Below are 22,575 nucleotides of genomic sequence, written 5' to 3'. Positions count from 1 at the left end.
CTTAATGCTTTGGTGTGGTAGTCTGTGCCTCTAAATTCAATGCTGTTGAGGTAGAGACAGGTGTTTCTCAAGTTCAAGGCTAGCTAGGCAAAATCATGAGACCTTGTCTCATTAGATATATAGGTAAATAGACATAAATAGAGGAAGATAACAAATTATTGGTAAATAGGTAGTTAGTATGTAGATAGATAATACATGGATAGAGGAGATATGTCTAGAGATATAAAAGATGGCCAGATAAATATACTAATAACAGCAATACTATCACCTGACTGATGTAATATCTAAGCATCCTAATACAAAATAATGTAGACTGGTGTCCATACATATAAGGAAAATAGCCAAGAGTAAGGAAACAGCTCTCCTTAACTCTGACCTCTGGAAATTCTGCAAAATTAAACTTTGAGGTGCTACAACTTCAGATTTATTGTTTGACATTAATATAGCTGAGCTTACATATGTTTGTCATAAGGTAGAAAAAATGAAATAAGATAGGCACATATACACAAATGTCATGCTCTGTGTGAAGGTTCCTGAACATAGAAAAACATTCAGTTCCACTAATATTTTTATTTCCAGTATGGAGTACTAAAGAAAAATAGCTATATTAACAGAAAATATGTTTTAATTTTGTTCTGTTTACTGAAGCAGGAGAACAGAGTCCCAGGATGCATCCATTTATTATCTCTACTAAGAGCTAATGTTTCCTTCAAAAAAAAAAAAACACATAAATCCATCTGTCAGACACACTACATTTTTAGGGCACCTAGTAATTGAAGTTTTTCAAGATATTTTACAATAGTTAATTTACGACTTGGGCAATTAAAAGTCTGTCTTGTTACATAAATGAGAGGAAACTGAAAGCTGAGATCATGTTCACTTTCAAAACAACACAGAAAGTGAGTTACATGTTCCCAAGACATTGTAATTTTTATTTAGACAGATATTGTCTTAATTATTAGTTGTTTAGTTGTGAGGTTTAAGATGGTGAGATTTGTAACTGAATGCTTCAGCTAGCTTTCCCTAGACTTGTGTGTCTACACATGAAATCTACTTGACTGCAACAGCATTGTAGGTTGTATCCAATTATTTAAATTGTGTTTTCAGTGCTCCTCCTAATAATCTCTAGAGAGAAAATTTTGAAAATACATCAGTGGGGTCTAATCTTCTCACTACCACGGAGTGATTATCTGAAAAATTCTTTTTTTTCTTATTAAAAGCATAGTTTGAATTTTTTAAAATGTGTATTTTGCAAGCTCATTTTAATATTAAAATAGGATCCTTATTGTCAGAGTATTAGTAATCAACAGACACTATAGATGATAAATATTTTCATATTTCCATTTCTCAAAATATGTGCTGGCCATTAGCTTTAAAAGGCTGGGAATATAGCTCAGAAGGTAGGGTGCTCATATCATTCAAAAAGCCCTGAGGCTGATCTTCAGGACCATCTCCACTTTCCATGGTGGTGTTTGAGAGACAGAAGCAAATAATGTAAGAACTTGAGGCTAGCGTGGGCAACATGAGACCCTATACCCCAAAACCAAATTGGTAATTAGTAAAGGATGTGCAGAAAATGATATTGATATAGAACACAGAGGTACACATGTAAAAGGTAATCTGACATAAATATCAGAGAACTATGAGAATGAACTTTGAAGTCAAAATTGTGAAGGAAAATTTGTAAATGTCAGATCAAGTCATTATACATCTCTAAACTGGACTTTATTTCATTTCAAAATTATCATGAAAAACTATCTGATTTTCAGCCATGAAATGGCAATTAGGACTTGGCTTACCTCCCTGTTGGAAACAGAGAAAGTTTGGTAAATTATGGGGAGAAAGCTCAGTCAACAGATTGAGCAACTGGCCACAGAAGACTTCCAAGAAAGGGAAGAAATGAGTGAGGCCTTCAACAGCCCTAGTTTTTTGAGTAAAGTATTATATAAATTTAAAAACATAATTTTGCTGAATATCATCTTGATTGGCAGTTATTTACTCTATGGTCTTAAAATACATCATTTCTAGTGTTTTTGGTATTTAGTCTGCTGAGAGTCTGATCTGATACTTCGTCTGTGATGCCTGTTGCCATTTTTCTCTTATAACTATCAAATGTTCTTTTTTACTGGACTCAGTAGTATATTAAATATAGTGAAACATGGGAAAATTTTGTTTAGTCATTTCTACTTGAGATACATTTTTTTAAAAATTATTTTTTTTATGTGTATGTGTGTGGCTCTGTGAGTTTATGGTCCCGGGTGCATGCACGTGCCCCTGGAGACCAGAGAAGTTCAGGTCTCCTGGATATGGTGTTAACAAGCATTTTTTAGCCAACTGCTGTGTGTCCACGAAGTAAAACCCATTTCTCTTCAAGAGCAGTAATTTCTGAGTCATCTCTTCAACTATGCATGTCCATATTTCTCTGAAAATTTCAGGGATTTTCTGGTATAATATTCAGAAAGAGATTTTTCTCAACATTGGTTTATATATAAATTCCCTTTTATATCCCATGGGCCTTTAGTTCAGCATGTCTCCAAATTCTTACAGACTGTAGTATGCTTCCTCTTTATCTTTATGATCTGATGTGATGATTTCTTGGCCATTCTATTGGTTCCCAGGAGTCTTCTTACCCTTCATCTAGTCAACTGATGAAGCTTTCCATAATGATTGCATTTATTTTATTAAATTTGAGCTTTTTCCTAATTTCAATGTTCTTGCTTAGTTAGTCATGAGGCTGAATTACTGTCCAAGTCTTGGCTTCATCACCTTGCTTCATTCTCTGGTTTCTCTGCATCTCCCTGAAAACCCTCATCTCCCTTTTCTAAACCACACTTTGAGTACCTTGTCTGAGATTTCAACATCTTCCTTATCTTTCCACTTGGCAACTGAGGAGTTCTGAGTTTTATATGGTTTGAATGCCTTTTTGTTTCATAGTTTAGCTTTGCAATTTAGGTTGGGATGGCATTCCTTTAAATGTTATAGGGCTCATCATGTTAGGCACTCTTGTGTTTTACCACTCACAAGATAGAGTAGTAACAAAAATAACAAAATTTTGCCAACTATTTAAATGTGAAAAATAGTTAACATCAACTATGTCTTTCAAAAAGGAAGAAAATAAAGTGATTAGGAAACTTACAGTTTAAATAAGGAGCTGAAAAATTAAGAAAGCGGAAGGTAATTAAAAGTGAGTGAGAAAAAGAAAGAGGCAAGGAGAGATGAAAATAGAAGAGAAAACTTTGGTTTTAGTCCTGGTTTTACTGATTTCAGTCCAGTCTTTGTTTTTTTCAGTCATGATTGCATTAGAGATAATGTATAAATAAGTCACCCAGCATAGTATTGTGTGCATGATAGACTATTTCTATTTATATTTTTGAACTATAATATAAATACAACATTTCTCCCTTCAATTTTATCCTTCTAAACCCTGCCATATACCTTTTTTTTGTTCTCTTTCAAATCATGGCCTCCAGTCTCATTAATTGCTACATGCATATATAGCTATTTATATTCCTAAGTAAAACTCGATCACTCTGTGGAATGTTACTTGGATGTATAGTTTTTCAGGACCGAGATTTTTGGTTAGTGAACCAGTCTGTATGATTTTGCCCTGGAGAAGAATATTTATTTTAAGAATTGTAAGGCAATGTGTTCTGTCTCTCTCTGTGTAGATAGATTCTTTATATGTACAGGTGCCCACAGGAGCCAGAATAATTACAGACTGTTGTGATCTGTCTAATGTGGGTGATTAGAACTGAACTTTGGACTTTGGACTTCTGGAAAACAATAAGTTCTTTTAAGCAATGGATCACCTGCATAGCACCAAAACAAGATTTATTGAAAGAGATGAAAAAATATGAGATTAAGGCACAACGAATAAAAATAAAATAAACGCTGAGAAAATAAAGAAAAATTTTAGAGTGTTCATTTTTTTTTCTTCATCTGAGTACAAAGGAGTGGAAACATTCAATGTCCAATAATGTCCTCTTCCTTTTACTTGGTGTGGAGTACTTCTCTGAAAGTGAACTTGTTAATGACCAGAAGAAGATGCTTCCAGGTTGAGCTAGGTGTTGGTTTCCCTAAGAATGTGATGGGCTGAACTCTCATCAGTGTTTTTTCACATGTGAAAAAAAAGGAATACATGAACAGCTCTCAAACTTTCCCAAACAGCTGAAGCCCAAGAACCCCAAGACATGTCCCCTAGTGTAAGCGGCATTCCCACTGTGGAAGTACAGCATGGCACATCCCCAAGGCGCCACCACTTTTCACCCAATGTCTTTGATTCTGGGAGTACAAGTCTGATGGAAAAAATGAATCTTCATTGGTATGGGAAAGGATCGGTCCTGAGTGATCCTAAGTTTCTCCGCCACAAAGATCTCCATCTTAGCACCATAATTTAGATTTACCCACATCTGGTATTTGTCCTCCTATCAGAGTTTGGGTTGCAACTTCACAAATATATGTATCTTTAGCCACTGTCTGAAGCTGGTTTGAACTTCCCCTCAAGTAGGTCTTTGTTCATGAATCTAATTCCAAGTGAAATTTGATTTCTTGGTTCCATACTGCTTCTCAGGGTGGTTGCTGGTTTAGACAGTGTGGAAAAATAAAAGATTTGGAGTATGGAAATACAAATTTTTTCATATTATGCCTTCCCTGCCCAACAAGATTTGTTTATAAAACATCTGAGATGATTCATCTTCAGTAGAGAGGTAATAGTTTTAGACACACTAGTGTCTGCTTCCTGTGTTAGATAAAGACCTTCTGTTTAATCAGTTTTTGCAGAATCTAAGAGCTTATGAACCTGTGACATTCCATAAACTCTTCTCTGCTTTGCCTGCAACCCTACTTGGATCAGGTTGGGAATCTTCCCCACCTTATCATTTTCTATAGTGCTCCATGACAGCGTTTATTGAATTTATAGCTATTAATTCCAAGTATGCCTTATTTATGTCTAGTGTCTACTGTCATACTCACATGTCTTTGCATTTATCCACCTGAAGTAATATGTCAGAATTTGTTGTCAGATTCATGGAGACACAGAACCATGCTATATTTCTGTAATTTTCTTCTTCCTCTCAGTGTAGTTACTTATAGAAATTATAAAATGAGCCGGGCGGTGGTGGCGCACGCCTTCAATCCCAGCACTCGGGAGGTAGAGGCAGGCGGATCTCTCTGAGTTCGAGACCAGCCTGGTCTACAAGAGCTAGTTCCAGGACAGGCTCCAAAACCACAGAGAAACCCTGTCTCGAAAAACCAAAAAAAAAAAAATTATAAAATGAAAGCAGAAAATCAAAAGCAGACCCAATGAAATAAACTGTGTACAGATTGAAGCTGGAAATTACAATCTTTCATTTAATAATGTTATTTGAATTTGATGTTAAATATTTAACTTAAAATAATTACTTCTCCAATTAGTAGAGCAGTTAATAATTGTGACAAGGCCAACAACAACAAACAAATGAAGAGTCATATAAATAGCCAAGATGCTAAATTTAGTAAACAAGGACTGAATTTCATACAGCTAACAGGGATATTGTTGAAATCACCACAAATCATAGTCTATGAAGAAACTAATTAGGAGACAATAAAGGAAACAGAGACAAAAGCAGGGGAGACTGGTTTAGGTGCTTACAGTGAATCTACAGCAGGACATCAGCAAGTCCAAATCATTTGAAAACAAATATACAACTCACACTTCCAAACCACTGCTACCATAGTTCCGTTCAGGGAACATATCATATCCTAGTTTAAACAAAACACACATATTACAATAAGAATGCAACCCATAGAGAAAAACAATTTAGATGACCAAAACTCAAAACTGATAAAGATTTTAAAATTATTAGACAGAACATTTTAGTATGAAATTGTTATTTTCAAATCTAAGTGCATTAACAACAGTAATTTAAAATCACCATGACTGAAATGCAAAGAGACATAACAGAAGATGTCGACCTCATGCAGGAACTGTTGGAAAAATGCTTAGGAACAATCGGAAAGAAGATTCTGGATATAAAATACATTAATAATAAGGAGGAAGATGCCTGGTTGGTCAGATGTGGTTGGAAGATTCATCTGCTTAGGTGAAATGATTGAGAAGGAGCAGCAGTAGAATCATTTCCCAAGTTGAAATGCAAAAAGAACGGAACAGAAAATGTGTCATAATATAAAAATGTGGGCAATGACTAATTGTATAAAAGATATGTTATGGGAAGGCTGAAGTATGGCATAACAAGGAAAAATTTGAAATAATATCTAAATATTTTTTAACTTAATGACAGATTCCAAACTGTATGTTTCCAGGCTTACAGAATACCAAGCAAGGCAAAAGAAGGGAAAAATATTCCTGAAATGTGGATGACGTTTCATATGTATGTAAGTGCACCTGGATTTCCATAAACACTGCACACATATGTACACACACACACACACACACACACACAAGATCCTTCAGGAATTATCTTTTCCTACAAACTAAAATATTTTCTAAGATGTACAGCCATTGATTCTCTCTCCATCTCTGCCTGTCTATCATTTCTGTGTCTCTCTCATGCACATGGCCTTGAGCACTTGCTATGCAAATCCAGTAATAGATAATTGAATCATTCCTCTCTGAGCCAACTAAGTTTTCTGATTGATGTGTGGACTACTTTTAAAAGGCTTGGTTATAAAGAGTTTATGAACGAAGTGGCACTAAACATATAATTATAAAATTCTAATTTAAAACTTAGAAAGTTGATTTTATTTTCAGATTATTAATTATACAGCATATAATTATGTAGGTTTAGATATTATAACAAAGTACCCTTTAGCAAATAAACTATTTTTATATCCGTTAGTTTTGTCCCTATAAATTTAAAAGAGAATATTATTTGGTAATGTCAAAATTTGCAAAATACCAACAATTATTTTCACAGTTTTGTGATGTTTCATAAACATTATTAGTTTTTTGAAAACAATTGGCAAGCAGATATAAAACCTTTTTGTTAGTAACTCACATTTTAATGTTTTCCAAAGTCTAATCAACAATTTCATATTTCAAAAAGTTGAATGTGCACTAACAGTTCATTATATTTCATCCAGGGCAGTTTAAATTATCCTTCACCCCAGAAGGTGTTTTGGACTTTTAATTTCAATCCCATGGCACTTCAATTCAGTATTAATGATAGTTGAATAAATATATTCTTAGTGTTGAATAATCATATCAAATACAATTTGAGGAAGTGTACTTTATAAAAACTGATTCTGTCATAATGATTTCTAAGAAGTACACTTGAGAAATCTTCACCATCTTTTTAGTTTTCATTTAATATTGTTTCATGAGAAATAGTTTTTTGTATCATCTTAAAAATAAACCTAATTTCTCAATCAGCAACATTTGCTTTCCATATAAATCTATTTATAATATTTATAATAAAAATATTTCCCAACTCAAGTGACTAAGTTAAATGTTGATTGTTTATTTTTTTATAAAATCAGTTAGGTACTTTCTGGTGATTTTAAGATTATAAATTCTATATCTTCTTTAAGCTTTTAGTTTTAAACATATTGCTTCTGTAATCATAATAAAAATATAAATGAAATGTTGTTTATTTATAATTTGTTCCATAGGACTCATGTTCAAAGATTTCATTTTCATTGAGTGGAATTCACTTCTCCCACATGCTGCTCAGACGTTTTCTAACATAAAAATATGACAGATCACAGTCATGCAATCAAATGGTGAAGTTAAGAGACAGGGTGAACAGTTCTCGCCTATATCTTAATCTATTCTTCCATTTCCTAATTTCCAAAAAAAAATAAAAAAAAAGACTAGTCTGAAAGAAGACACAGACCTTTAAGACCGTTAGCATTATTCTGAGTTTAAATATTAACTAAAAATACAGATAACATTATTCATTATGAACAATTTATTTATGATATGGAGAGACTGGAATAAAGAGGAGGGGATAAAGAGTGTGTATGTGGTGTGTGTGTGTGTGTGTGTGTGTGTGTGTGTGTGTGTGTATGAATGGGGAAAGAAAAAGGGAGAGAACTTAGGAGAGAAGAGATGAGAAAGGGGATGAGACAAGGGTAGAGAAGAGGAGGTTGAAAAGATGAATGGAAGGGTGGTCATGGCAATAGTTTCATGGAGTAACAAATCATTTCCAAGTTTTAACTTTTAAGTTTTCAATCTATATGAACACTACAGAAAAATACAAATAAAATGAGCAATCAAAACACCATGGCAAACATGTTGCCTCCCTTCTTTTCCTCTTTTTTTTCTCCAGGACTGACTCCGATTATTTCTTTCCATAGTCTCATAGACAGCAATCAGAGACTAATGCGTTGCTGAGAGAGGATAACAGACACTCTGATACTCATATTGTAGTTGGAACGCTTCCACTCACTGCAATTCTGGTTATCCAAATTGGGATGAATTTCACACTGTGACTTCAGAATAACTCAGTGAACATTTACAGGCTAAGTGATGGTGCTGAGCTAAATATTTTATACGTATTACCCATTCTTACTTCCCCTGCCAACATTCCAAGCAAGGATGATTACAATTCCTGTTGGATGAAAATAAGGAAATTCACAGAAGATATAAACATATGCTAATGATAACAAAACTCTATAGAAAACTGGGTATTGAATTTGTCCTCAATTATTTCAAAAGCAGCCACCTTACTACTTCTTTAAATATTCCTAATTTTGAAAACAGGTTAGTTACTTATTCACTCTAAGCTTCCCTTTCACACGCATATTGAGAAAAATATCATTCTGCAAAATTTTAAGAAACGTAGATGCTCTCTAATGAATGCTTTGCTATAGGGGCTGAGAAATAAAATTCTTTCTAACAGACCATTCAGGACTATCCTCAAGCAGTTTCATGGTTTTGTTCTTATGGTATGATTTGTTTTAATTAATAAATGTTTTCGTAAAACAAATATGATAGAATATTGTTCTTTTCTGAGATTCTATTACACTGGACTTCTTTTTAAAATAATACTCATGATATTATTGACCTACTTTGGATGATTGATGTCACTATGGTTCTGAGAAAGTTTAGAGTGGTAGAAGTCATCATGTTTCAAGAGTCATACAATCAAATATTATTTATGTGTTACTTCGCTGAGAGTTATTAATTAAGCAATAGGTTTACTGGATGAATACTTTTAGACCATAGCTATATGTAAATAAATTATGATTGTTTCATTTTATAAGAAATGAATTTTATGAGAAATCTAATTCACAGCTGTATGCAATGCCATTTAATGAAAAGAAACCAAGACTGGGCAGCCAGTATATGTTCTGCTTAGCATACTTAATAAAAGACTCACACTTGTAAGGATGATTTTCTGTGTCTGGAAAGTCAATTTGTATGTTACTACTGTGATGGTCACATTATAAATAGCCTTTAGGTTAAAAATAATGCCTTGCTACTCACACTCAGAAATTATTCTCATATTAGTTATAATATGTTCTAAGGATTGGAAAATAGCTATGAGTTGGGGGCTTCTAAATCAAGCTTCATTCTAGGCATTAGTCAATAATTTGAATTTAACTGTACAAATACCAAGGTAACTCACGTGTACACTAATGTTTGAAAACAACAGAACTGACCCACTACTCCCTTTCCCAGGTGTTTACTGTTGTTTACAGGCACTGAAGTAATATTTGAATACCATACAAAGCAAAGGAATTTATATAATGTTCTGAGCCAAATGTGTAGATATTTTGATGGCTTAAAGGCATTCAAACCTGTTGCAAATGCACATTTATCTGAATAAAACAAACTACCTAGAACAGGTTGGACTCAATTCTAATTATCCATTGTGAACAATGGATGTTAATTAGTCTTATTTTGGAAGAAAGCAGTGCAGGTTTTTTGTTTATAAGAATTGCTGAATAATTAAGCATGGAAACACTCCAGGGAATATATTTCTAGGTGTCAGAAAAGAGTGAAGAGTATGTCAAATGTTCGATGGCTTTCTGCAAATCATTTTTTACAAGTGCACATTCTTTCCGACTGTGAGTGTATTGTGTGGGGCACAATGTATTCAAGCTCTATCCAGGCCCAATCACTTTCAGAGTATTAGATATCTTGTTGTTGTTTAAATTCCAATCAGAAAGTCCCATTATGCGCAGCCCTTGATATCTGTTGGCAATTTTTCCTTAGAGCAATGTTGGAATAAGAAAAAGATTTTTAAAAATTAAAACAACCATAAAAAAAAAACAACCTTACTTTCCAAGGGCAAAGCATTCCAGTTTTACAGATGAATCCTTTGCAGCTTGTATTGTTTCAGGAAAACGCACTTCAATCTTTGGCTCATATTCCCCCATGACACCTGTTAAATATCAAAACAGCTAGCAGCATTTCTGGAGAATAGAAGTTTCCTAAGAAGTAAATGCTTCATTAACCAAAATGTGACTCTTGGATTTTAAGCAGAGTTAGGACTTCCAATCATGAGATGGACGCATGCTTTTGAGTTTTATACAAAGATTTTTCATTAGGGACATACAGTTCCATCCTCCCTTTGTATAACTCATGGGCCAGAAATGTTTGTGGAGAAGGAAGGAAGATCCAGTTAACACTATCAGACCTCTGCTTCATCGCCACAATCAAAAACAACAATACTCTGCAGCAAAACATATAAAGTAACTATGCCAGTGAGATTATATAGGTATATTAATATTGGAACCAGAAGATTTTGCTGCTATGTTCAAAGCACACTTGTAAAAGTTTTATTTCTACCATTTTAGGGCTCTTATAAGGAATTATTAAATTAAGGTTAGAATAAAACAGTGTTGTAATGTGTCAGAAACATACTATCTGCTAGAGGAGTTGCAACAAGCAAAACTAATTCTAGGCTATTTTCATCTGAATTAATCAATGCTATATTGGGATTATTTTACAACTTTAATCATTTTATAAAGTGATATGACAAACAACACAGTAACACTTTCCTACCACCACTAAATGGACATTGGGTAGTCAATGAGCCTCTGGGAAAAAGAAATTACATAAAAAATATATAATAAAATACCTAATTATTAAATCTTCATTATTACAATATCCCATCCAAATGGCCATTCTAAAACTAAATTGGCTACTTTCATTTTTGCTTTCCTATTTTCTTAACAACTGGTAGTTTTTGCATGCCAATTATAGAAAAGTTAATTGACTTATATTACACACAATGTTTACAATCTATTTTTATCATTAAATGATGAAAGGAGTGGAGGAGGTGGGAGAAGAAAATAATTAATAAGGGGAAGTAAAACCTAAGAGTCAACAAAAATAAAGCAGGAAAATATGTTGCATAATCTCTATGCAAATTGTTAGTTCATACACTTTCCCTCTCATGAACAGAATACTCACAGAAAAGGAGAAAATGAACTTATAAATCTAATGTTTGCTTATATGTGAATAAAATCCCTTGCAGAAATATTTGAATAGTTACTGGCTCTGAAATCTCTGCCATGAGAACTCTGGGGACTAGTCTTCACAGTTCTGTGTTAGCTTGATTATCATTATATCCTTGCTTGTCTCAAACTCTTCAGGGGGGAAAGATTTCTATGAGGTACTGCCTTTCAAGTTCAAAGTCTGATAATAAAATTAACTAACAGATTTTTTATCTTTACATATCCCACTGTGAACATTTAATTAGAGAATCAACTAGAGGATTTTTCCACTCGTTGACTTTCTAGCTCTCTAAATCTTGTACCAGCTCTGGCTTGACTAAGGTATGATGCTCCTCAGAGACCAATCTGAGTCCCTTTCCTTGGAGATATAATTTAACATAAATCTTTCACTCCATCATTGGAAAGCTTTGCTTTCCTTGGTTATAATATTTTCACTTTCTATTTTGCCAGCCAGTTTTAAAAAAAAAAAGGTTGAACAACAACAGCAAGAAATAATGGCAATAAAAGAAAAGAAAGAAGACAATACGAGAGGTTGCAAAATGTGCTCATCAATTCAGTATGAAAATTTGGCAGTATTCACATGCACACATACACACACACAAATTACCCCCCAGACAAACATAATTTTTATACATCAGTCCTTAAGCAACAAGAAGACAACCTTTTCTAGTGTCAGAAATGAAATGTCACATTATACCCAGTAACATGTAAATTGTACCATGTGGGTATTTACAGAATTCAGATTTACAGACTTCTTTTTGATTTTAGTAATACCTCACCTCCATTATGCTTATGAATTTAATCTAAACTCCAAATATTTGGTTCAAATCATAAAAATAAAGTAAAAGACCCTGAAGACTTCCCAACATATAAAAGTTTCAATGTGGAGTCTGAAGATAACTCATGGTCTTACCATCAGTGCGCTGTACTAAAGGAGTAGGTGGTCCTTGGACACTTCTATGGGCCTCTTTGTTTGAGATGAAGCAAGTGTAATTGCCTACATCAGAGGGTTCTACTTTGGCAATATACAAGTTTCCTGTGTCTTGAGATACAAATCGTCTCTTGTCCTCTTGAACATACAAGGGGTTGTCATTGAAGGTCCAGGCATAAGATAAATCTGAAAAACAGAAAAGCATGAATTATCTTACTGCAATCATTCTTTTCTAAAAATTCTGTGTTTTATTTAATCGTTATAACAAAAGGCTGTGTGTATTGTATAATTTATAGCTATATTACAGGCAGAGTAATTAGAATATTCCCAATATTCACATATACCTCAGTTTGGGAGACACAATTTTTCTCTCTCTACTCTTTTCTTCAATTAGGAATACAACGACAGGATATTTAGAGAATGAATGGGTGATTTTCTTTAGGAAAATCTACAGAACATAGAAAGCACTATTGGTTTACAGGGTCACAGTAATTCCTCAGTGTTGCCCATTTCAAAGCAGTGTTTTATAATGTTTTCAAAAGTATTAAGCATTTTTTAGAATTTTAAAATTTTATTTAAAATTTTAAATAAAAACTTTTAAATTCCATCTGAGCATCATTCAGCTTCCAAGAATTGGTAGGATTTCTATAATTTGTTTTGTTGCTGAACTCTAACTTTATGCCATAGCGATCTGACAAGATACAGGGGTTTCTTACAATTGTTTTGTGTCTGTTAAGATATGATATGTAACCAAGTGTGTGATTGATTTTAGAGAAGGTTCCATGAGGAGCTAAGAAGAAGGCATATTCTTTTGTGTTTGGTTAAAATGTTCTATAGATTTCTGTTAAGACCATTTGAGACATAAGATCTGTTCTCTTATTTCCCTGTTATATTTCCATCTGATCAACCTGTCCATTGGTGAGAGTGGGGTTTTGAAGTCTCCCCCTATTAGTGTGTGGGGTTTGATATGTGACTGAATTTTCAATAATTTATATATATATATATATATATATATGTATATATATATGTATATATATATGTATACACACACACACACACACACACACACACGTAGGTGCCCTTGTATTTGAGGTATAAATGTTCAGAATTGAGATTTAATCTTGTTTAATTTTTCCTGTGTTGAATATAAAATGGATTTCTCCATCTTTTTGATTATTTTTTTGTTTGAAGTCTGTTTTGTTAGATATTAGGATAGCTACCACAGTTTGCTTCTTAGGCCCATTTGATTGGAAAGTTTTTTCCCAATCCTTTACCCTGAGGTAATGTCTATCTTTAAACTTGAGGTGTGTTTCTTGTATGCAATAAAAGGATGGATCCTGTTTTTGTGCTCATTATGTTAGTTTGTGTCTTTTTATTGGTGCATCAAGTCCATTGATAGTAAAAGATATTAACGTAAATCTTTTGAGATTGGAAAACTCACCCATAATCTGGGCCACTCCTTGTGCTGGAAGCTTATCTAAGGACATGGAAGAAGGAAGTTTTTGCTTTTCACATGCTTACTCTCACCTATCTAGCAAGTCTTATTATTCCTTAACTACTACTTTTGGATTCCAGTGTGTACTGAAACTAGCAGAGACATTCAGTCTTATCAGTCAAACAACTACCGAATTCTTAGACTTCTGTACATAGGCAGCCATTGCTGAAGTAACTCGACCATAGCATGTAGGTCATTCTAATAAATACCTTTTCTGTATGTGGAAAGTGATTCATTCTATGTTTGTTTTATTTAATATTTTAAACACTTGTATATGTTACCATACTATCCACACATTCTATTTATCTTTAAGTTATAATTTATTCTATAAATATACTACCTTGATATTAGTTAGTTTATGATATATTTCCAGTCTGGGGTCATCACAGATTAGAATTAATAAAAAATTAATTTGACTCTTCATGTTAATTTTTATAGATAAGTTTTTAGAAATGAACTATAGGACAAATATATGATCAAATATCAAATAAAGCATCTTAAAAGTGTGTCTCAGTTTGAGGCATCTTGAAATTTTTATTTTCAACAAAAGAGAGCTCTGTTTATTCCACATCTCACACATTCTCTCTCTCTCTTTCTCTCTCTCTCTCTCTCTCTCTCTCTCTCTCTCTCACACACACACACACACACACACACACACATACACAGAATATGTTGTCATGCTATTATTATGGTTGTAAGTCTCAGTTTACACAAATATGCTTATAGATTAAAGCTTCATGAACCTATGAAATTAAGAATACTGTGAGAAATGTACAGAGAGCTCTGTTCAAGAAAATAAAAAAAAATACATTTGATTATAATGAGATTTCCCAATAAGGAAAATAAGTCTACAGTCCTGGGGTGGTGAAAAAAAAATCTTCATGTGAATAGATATCCACACATAACAAAATCAGACTAACCCAAGTACCCAGTAGCTTCTTGTCTAGAGAGAGATCTTACATTATATGGATGGTCCAATTTGTGTTAAAGTCTGACTTAGAAGCAGACTCCATATATTTTCCCAGTGTTTCTCAGCTGGAAGATCTTCTGAAACATTTCTTAATAACTGCACTGCCTTGAACTCTCAAATATGGGAGAAGTGAGTATAGGTTAACAGTGATTATAAATTAAACAGTATCTGTATAGTGCCAACTTCACCTGAAATGGGAATGAAGAAATATTGCAATTCTGTTGTCTTGTCTACTAAGATCACTGTGATGGCTAGCTTTAGTTGAAAAAATAAGCACAATGTACAATCAACTGGAAGTTGTTTTAAATTAGGAATTATCCACACTGTTTAGACCTGTGGGTATGTCTTGGGGGACTTAGGGAATACTCTTAATTAAATTAGTTGACAGAGAGAGGTCCAGCCCACTGATGGGACTATCCTTTAGGCAGAATGTGTTGAACTGTTTGACAGTCAAGAATTCAAGTCAGGAAGTATGAATGCATAAATTTTTTCTCTGCTTCCTGAATGCCCTGCTGATCTCATGTTCCTGCTGCCATGCTTCTCTCAAAATGATCCATGATATCCCCTCTGTAAATGTAGTTCAAATAACCTTTTTTTCTCCTAAAATGTTTTTTGTCTATCACAGCAATATAAATATGAAAAATACAGTTTCTCTTTCTCTGTCTCTGTTTCTATCTCTCTCACACACATATCATGGAAAGCATACTTAAGAAATTAGATTTCATGAGGGAAATAAGAAAAATGATGATGTAGGTGGGTCTTTTTCTATCTGTTTTTTCATTGGTTAATTAATAAAGAAAACTGCTTGGCCTAATAGGTCAGAACATAGGTAGGCGGGGAAGACAGAACAGAATTTTGGGAGGAAGAAAGATGAGTCAAACAGTTGCTATAGCTCTCCTCTCCAAGATGGACGCAGGTTAAGATCCTTCCCAGTAAGCCATCACCTAGTGGTGCTACACAGATTATTAGAAATGGGTTAATCAAGATGTGAAAATTAGCCAGTAAGAGGCTAGAACTAATGGGCCAAATAGTGTTTAAAAGAATACAGTTTCTGTGTAATTATTTTGGAAAAAAGCTAGCTGGTAGCTGGGAGCTGGGAGGCAGGAAGCAGCCTGCTGTTCCTTCTACAAAATGAGATATGGAGGAGAGGATAAAAAGACAAAAAAAAAGTAAAATAAAGTATGTACTAAGAGAAAGAACATAAATAGCAAGGATAAACAAAAGAAGTCATTTTTACAGCAATTCAGAAATTAAACTTCTTCCATATTAATAAAACAAAGTCCTGTATGCAGACAAACGTCAAGCATTTTTCTCAGGAATAAAGATGTGAGGTGAAGCTATGACCAAAAGAAACAGCAACAAAGCATCATTTCTACATGAAGCAGCATTTAGCATAATAATCTTACAATCAATAGAGAAAAATATAAGCTACATCATTATGTGGAAAACATACCAAACATTTACATTTAGTCTTACCTGTTGAAGATTATACAGCTGAGTAAAGAACTCATGTTTACATATGTCCACATAAATTTCTAATTTTATGTAGTAATTTTCCCCAGTGAGGGGTAGAAAATACAGAATATATTTACTGGAAGTATAATGTTTCTACCATACTGGAATTTAAATTAGCACATGCTGTGTGTGTACATGGATTTGCAAAATAACACAGAGAGTAAAGACTGTCTGAAGAGCTGAAAACGAGAATGAGCATCAAAAGATTAAAAAAAAAACCCGATAACTTAAAAGAGTAACAGAACTCTTACTTCTAACTCCTCAGAATGGAGGGAGTATTACATCTTCACTAGGGATTGATTTCCAACCTGATATGCATTAAAGAAACTTTGTGGAAATTTGGAAAAGTACAGATCAGTAATTTGACTCCTGTAGTTCACTTTCATTCTATTATATTGATATATCATGCAATCTGCATTATAAACAAGTTCCGGGGTAGCTGAACTTTCAAATTCTATTTATAGCAGACTTTATTGAATAAAGATTGATCAATTTCAAGTGTATCAAGTGGTAGAGGGCGAAATGTAGCCAAGGCTTGAAGTTATGTCACAAGTGAAAGTACAAAAGCAAACCCTATATTTTGAGATAACGATATAAATATGGGAAGGGTAAGCCCATCTCCATATATTGGAGGGCGATGGAGTACATGAGGTTCAAGCAAAGGCTTTCTATATCAAAGAAGCCCCAGAGGAGGCTGATGATTCAGGATGTTGGTGGGTCCATGGTATAACTAAGACCAAGGTTGTCTTGAACCTGGAATGCATTTAATGCTTTATTTCTCAGTCTAGCCTTGTTTGGAGATGGTGGAAACTTTCAAACTTTCTTAGAGCTTAACATGAGACTTCTGTGGCTTGGTTGACAGGCTGTAAAAGTAACAGGAGCAAACCAGCCCTTGGCATCCCTCGTTTTCTTTTTCTTCCCCAACTATAAAGTGAGAACATTGACTTCACAGACTTCCACATGATCCACTACACCAGAACTGTCTCTATCCAGAAAACCCAGACGTCAAGGACAGCAACATCCAAGCCCTTGAAGCAACAGAAACCTTTACTCCTTATGAGTAGAATACCACCTGTGTTCCTGACAATAAAGGCTATGTGTTGGTAAACTTGTGAGCTGAGAGAATTGATTTTTAAAGATGAACTCTTTCTGTCATTAAAAATGATCAGAGAGCATGGATAATCGTTACTATGCAAGCTGTGAAATAAATGAACAAAAAGATTTATGTTTACATCTCATGGGCGTTAACCCATACGTGAATGGTCTGTTTCTGTTTCACCCTCAGTATTCTCAGGAACCTCAGAGTTGACATTTCCTGTTCATGCGTGCATATACAAAGCCCAGTTATCATTACAAAAACTATGGCTTGAATTTATTAATTTATTGTCCTGTTCTCAACTCTTGAAAGGTTTTTTATTTATTTATTTATTTATTTAATTATTTATTTATTTATTTATTTTTTGGGAATCCCTATTGTGAACTTCCCACATTCCCTGTGTTGTCTACTAACTTCCTTTACTGATGTACCTTCGGCCTCTCATCTATGCAGAAATAGTTACTCAAAGATATTAGTTTGAAGCTATAGAAGTGTCTAGATAGTAAATTCTATGTCAACATAAAAAGAAGAAAAAATCATAGATCAGATTCACCCATTCTCACCGACTCTTATCTTTTGTACCTTTTGTGAAATAAAGACAATCTTGAGCAAATTCCTAGTGCCATGTGTCAGTTTGGGGTTCTTATTCAAGGCCTTTTTGAGCAAAGAAACAAGAGTTAGCTTTCTGAAAGCAACAGAGACCTTTCCACTTCGTAAAAATTACAGGTTGCTGCTAGTGCCCAGGAAATCTTTGTATTCGTCACCCTATAATCTTAGGACCTTAGACTGTAATTTCCTTCTCTCCTTCACAGTGAATTCTTTTTTATCTCAGTGACTCAAACTTTCCCATTTGCTCCTATGTGTATTGTATCCTTTTTCAAAAACAGAATATTTAAAACCTGTTGGAAGAATGAGAAAATATATAGAGAGAATTAAGAAAATGTTTAAGGTGCCTTAGTTTCATCCTTCAACTGCCTTATAAAGCTATTTGAATATTTTTAACACGATCATTATATGGAAAAGGATGCTGAAGACTCCAGTATAGAGATGAATTTTCAGAATCAGGTTGTCATGTATAAGGAATATAAATCAAACTTAAATCCTTCAGATGCCTAATTCCTTGCTCCTTCCTTAAAGTTGACTTTTGTTTCATCTAAAATTTACTAAAGTTTACTATCATGCATGGACCCTAAAGTACTTTCTAAGCCTCCATGATGCCTATGTATTCCACCCTACTCAGGGTGAAAGTTAAAAGATACCAACTACTCCTCATCTATTTTATCACCACCATATTTATGATGTCTGAACTTAAAACTACATAAGAAGGCAGGTTCATCTGTCATTTGATTTATTGCGCACTCTCATGGGAAGTCAAATATATAAAGTTTTCACTAACTCATCCTATTTCCATTAAACTAGGTCTTTAAAAAGCTGAGGCTCTAGATACAGAAAAACATGTTCTCTGCCTGCAACTTGGACCCAATGTTTTAAGAAAGGAGCCTAGATAGGGGTTTTATCTGAAAACTGAAATTTAAGATTTGTTATTGTTCTCGTTTTTATTTTGAGACAAAGTTACAAGTATCCTCATTTTGGCCAAATGAGTTATAATGTCCTTGAACTCCTTATCTTCCTGCCTCTACCAGTTGAGTACTGTGATTTAATTTATACACACCACATTCAGAGAATGGGAAATTTTGCTGTGAGATAATCTCTAGCAACATCAGAAGCTATATCTGTAAAGTCTCATTAAATGTTGCCCAATTGAGAGTTGAACAAGGATGACTTCAATTAACATGCCAAACTGAAAGAGAAAAGCCTATAGGTCCACAGTCAAATATGAAGGAATATAGCAGATGAGTAAATTTATAACGGGAGATATGGTCTTTCCAAGGGAAGAGCACACTTGTTTTACTTTTCCAGGAAGCTTTGAAAACATATACAAATAATAGTACATGAACTCTGAAGTTTAGGTTTATGAATATATATGTATAAAACATACATATGCATGCAATAACAATGAATAAAAAAGATGTGCATGCATTTAAAAAGAGTAGGGAATGGTATATGGGAGGGTTTAAAGAGAGAAAAGTGAAGGGAGAAACATTGTACTTAATTACAAGATCAAAAATAAAGAGTAACAACAAAAAGCTGGGGCATTAAATTAGGGGGGAATGTAGTTCATCTAGTAAAATGCTCAAGTAGCATGTAAAATACCCTGGGCTCAAACCACAGTAACAAGCACCACATACACTGGGTACCATGAGGATCTGAGCTATAGATTTCATGTCTATTAAAAATTGGAGGAGCAGTGAGTCTCTGCATTGTGTAGGTATCAAACAAGGTGGCATGTGTACTCTTCTGTTTTTCCTATCCTGGTCTTAAGTTTGACATTCTGCCAAATGTATGTGTGTGGGAGGGTGTGCACACATTTGTGTACTCTAACTCTCCTGACCAGCATTTGCAAGACAGTCTATTCTGCACATGGTGTAAATAAAAGCCCATAGAGGTAGATAGAAAAGTTGTCATTTTTTTAACTTTATGAAATATCATATTTGTCAATCATCCTATATATATGAGAGTTTACACATTTATTTATAGACATGAACTATAATGTCACAACACATAAAGTTCTAAGTTCTTTCAGCCGTTATTGTTCTCCTCTGCCCTTTTCTCTTCCCCATGGACTGTCTCTGCTCATCCATCCCCACAGCTAGCCTGCAGTGGAAGCATCATTTTTGTGAGTTTCATCATCAGCCACAGCTGGGACATAATTTGTATATTTTTAATGGGGAAAGAAAAAAATAGACCTTCCAAGTTAGAAGTTTAAAAACCTTCGCATTTGGCTTTTCTTAATTAAATGTATAATTCATGAGACACTTAGTTTGAAGCCATTGGATTTTTAAATATTTTCTCCACCCTCTATGACATTTATCTGTTATTAATGGTGGTGATGCATTCTTTTTATGATGATTCAGCAGCAACATTAGTACAGAATGATAATTGGTCCTTTCTGGAGCATTCTTGTAGTTTTTCATTAATATCATTCTCTACAATTCTATTATTATTAGAAATGACAGTTCTGCAGCAAGCAATTGAAAACTATCTGCTGCTCTCTTAAGCATACAACAAATGACATTTCCCCAGGGGACAACTGTGTTTTTGAAATAATTAGCAGCCTTATACATAAAACCATGATAATTAAAATGCAAAGAAAAATATATGTATGCAAAGATAACCATTACATGAAGGGTAATTTTTATTAGAGAGAACTGTCTTTGATGAAAGAGACCAAAGCAATAAATATTGGGCCTCCCACCACAAAACTTTATTAGACTTAATAACAGATCTCAAAAGTGGTGTTATGTTTCATGAAGCAAAAAAATAAATTATTATATAAAGAATCTGAAATACAGTACTTATGTTTAATGGATAACCTCCCTTGCTTTGGATATTTTGAAATAAGCATACTTTATTACAATTCTTTAAATCTTGCACAGTTCTTTAGGAATTAATATGAGAACGTCTTGGGTAGTAAATTATGGGTACACTGACTGGCAAAAATCTACCCTAAGAATAATAATTCCTTTATTGTGTCAAAGTACTTGATATTGTGTGGAGTAAGGTTATGATGCAATACTAAAAATACCCTGAAATGTTTGTCATCTCTCCCTATTTGAGCACCTATGTGGTCTCCAAATGCTGCCTGGGAATCAGGATTTTATTAGATCTTTTTTTCTGATTTACACACCTATTTTCTGGAACCATGGAAAAAGGATTTTCTGGGACCTACAAACAACCCCATAAAAGTCCCTTGAGTAACCAGTATGGTTCCAGATAATTGCAGGATTGATTGTACACTGCAAACTCTACATAAAGAAGAAGTGAAAACACTTCTGGGAAAACTACAAGGCCAAGAAGGATATGGAAGATTAGGAATATAAATGTATAACGAATATACTTAATTGTTTTGTCTCAGATCCTTATTCTGTGGAAGTATGCAAGAAAGTATTATTATAATAATATAATAAAGCATTCAACAAAGAATGCTTTAAGTCATTTAAGAGGTATCTATTAAGATAAAAATATATTCTCATTTATACACAATGTGCAAATGATGGTAATTGTGTTTTGTGTGCAGCATTTGGTGGTCATGAATGAAGAAGAATATTTTCACAGTGCCCTATGCTATTCTATCTTATTTTCTCTTCACTGTGGATATGTGGTGAATGCATGTGTACATATGTACAGGTGTGTATGTAAATGCCAGGGATGAACATTGTCTATCATCTTTAATTGCTCTTTACTGTTTTTTATGAACAGGTTCAAACTGAAACTGGAGCTCTAATTTGGGATAAAATGGCTTGCCAAATGGCCTAAGAACCTTTTCTCTGCCTTATAGGAATGGGATTTTAGGCATGTCTCCATGTCCAAGGTTTTTCATGTGAGTGATGGTGATCTAAACTCAGGTCCTCATAGTAACACAGCAAACCCTTTACACATGAAACCATTTTCCTAGTCAACAATTTTCTATAAGAAAACTTGTTTCAAAATTGTGAATCATCATTACGTTGAAAAAAACTGGGTTTTATAATGACAGCAGTCTATACCATGAAAGCTTTGTTTGATGTGTCTGAAAACAAGAAAATAAATATAGCCAGAACTGAAAGGAATATAATAGAGGAAGTAAGCAGTTGGGATATGAAGAGTGTACCTCAGTTACTGACATCTGAGCCAAGCAACCACCATCTTGGGTAGTTCAGCAATGTGCCCTAGCAGAAGATCATTCCAGGTAGCTGGATAATGGTTTGCACCCTGAATAGAGCTATAAGATGGGGCATGAGATTCTTTCTTGAGCATCCAACTATTACTTACTAAGTAGAAACTGCTATGTGTGAACCAGAGAAGGGGCTGGAATACACAAAGACCAAGGAAGACTAGAGCAAGGATTCCACCTACACAGCTTTTAAGGAGGCACTTATCCCTAATGGTTAATGCTTTCTGGGTGTAGCCATTTTGGAGAGGAATGTCCTCACTCCTATAAGTAATTTCTGTAAAATCCCTAGTGAACTAATTGTTTCACCAGAATGAACTTCTGTAGAATTTTGTTTGGGTCTGTCTCTGGATTCTTGGGAAGAGGTAGTGATGTTCCATTATATCTCTTC

General features: G+C 34.1%; 1 protein-coding gene across 6 annotated transcripts in view; it reads right to left on the bottom strand.

Moving 5' to 3' along the window:
* Positions 1-22,575, bottom strand: part of Cntn6 (contactin 6) — a 355,535-nt gene that overhangs the window by 120,297 nt on the left and 212,663 nt on the right. For 3 of the 6 annotated variants that reach the window (XM_041634298.1, XM_041634331.1, XM_041634309.1), the window contains exons 6-7: positions 12,320-12,523; positions 10,226-10,328 (exon numbers count right to left, since the gene is read on the bottom strand). In XM_041634298.1, coding sequence (XP_041490232.1) covers positions 10,226-10,328; positions 12,320-12,523 — 307 coding nt within the window. Of the gene's footprint in view, positions 1-10,225; positions 10,329-12,319; positions 12,524-22,575 lie in introns of those variants that run through there. The other 3 variants (XM_041634320.1, XM_041634340.1, XM_041634348.1) reach the window with 3 other exon arrangements.

This window comes from Microtus oregoni, unplaced genomic scaffold (genome assembly GCF_018167655.1).
Source record: "Microtus oregoni isolate MIOR12 unplaced genomic scaffold, Mior012 000002F_ref0000024, whole genome shotgun sequence".
Lineage (NCBI taxonomy): Eukaryota > Metazoa > Chordata > Mammalia > Rodentia > Cricetidae > Microtus > Microtus oregoni.
This window is presented reverse-complemented; position numbering and strand designations above follow the sequence as displayed.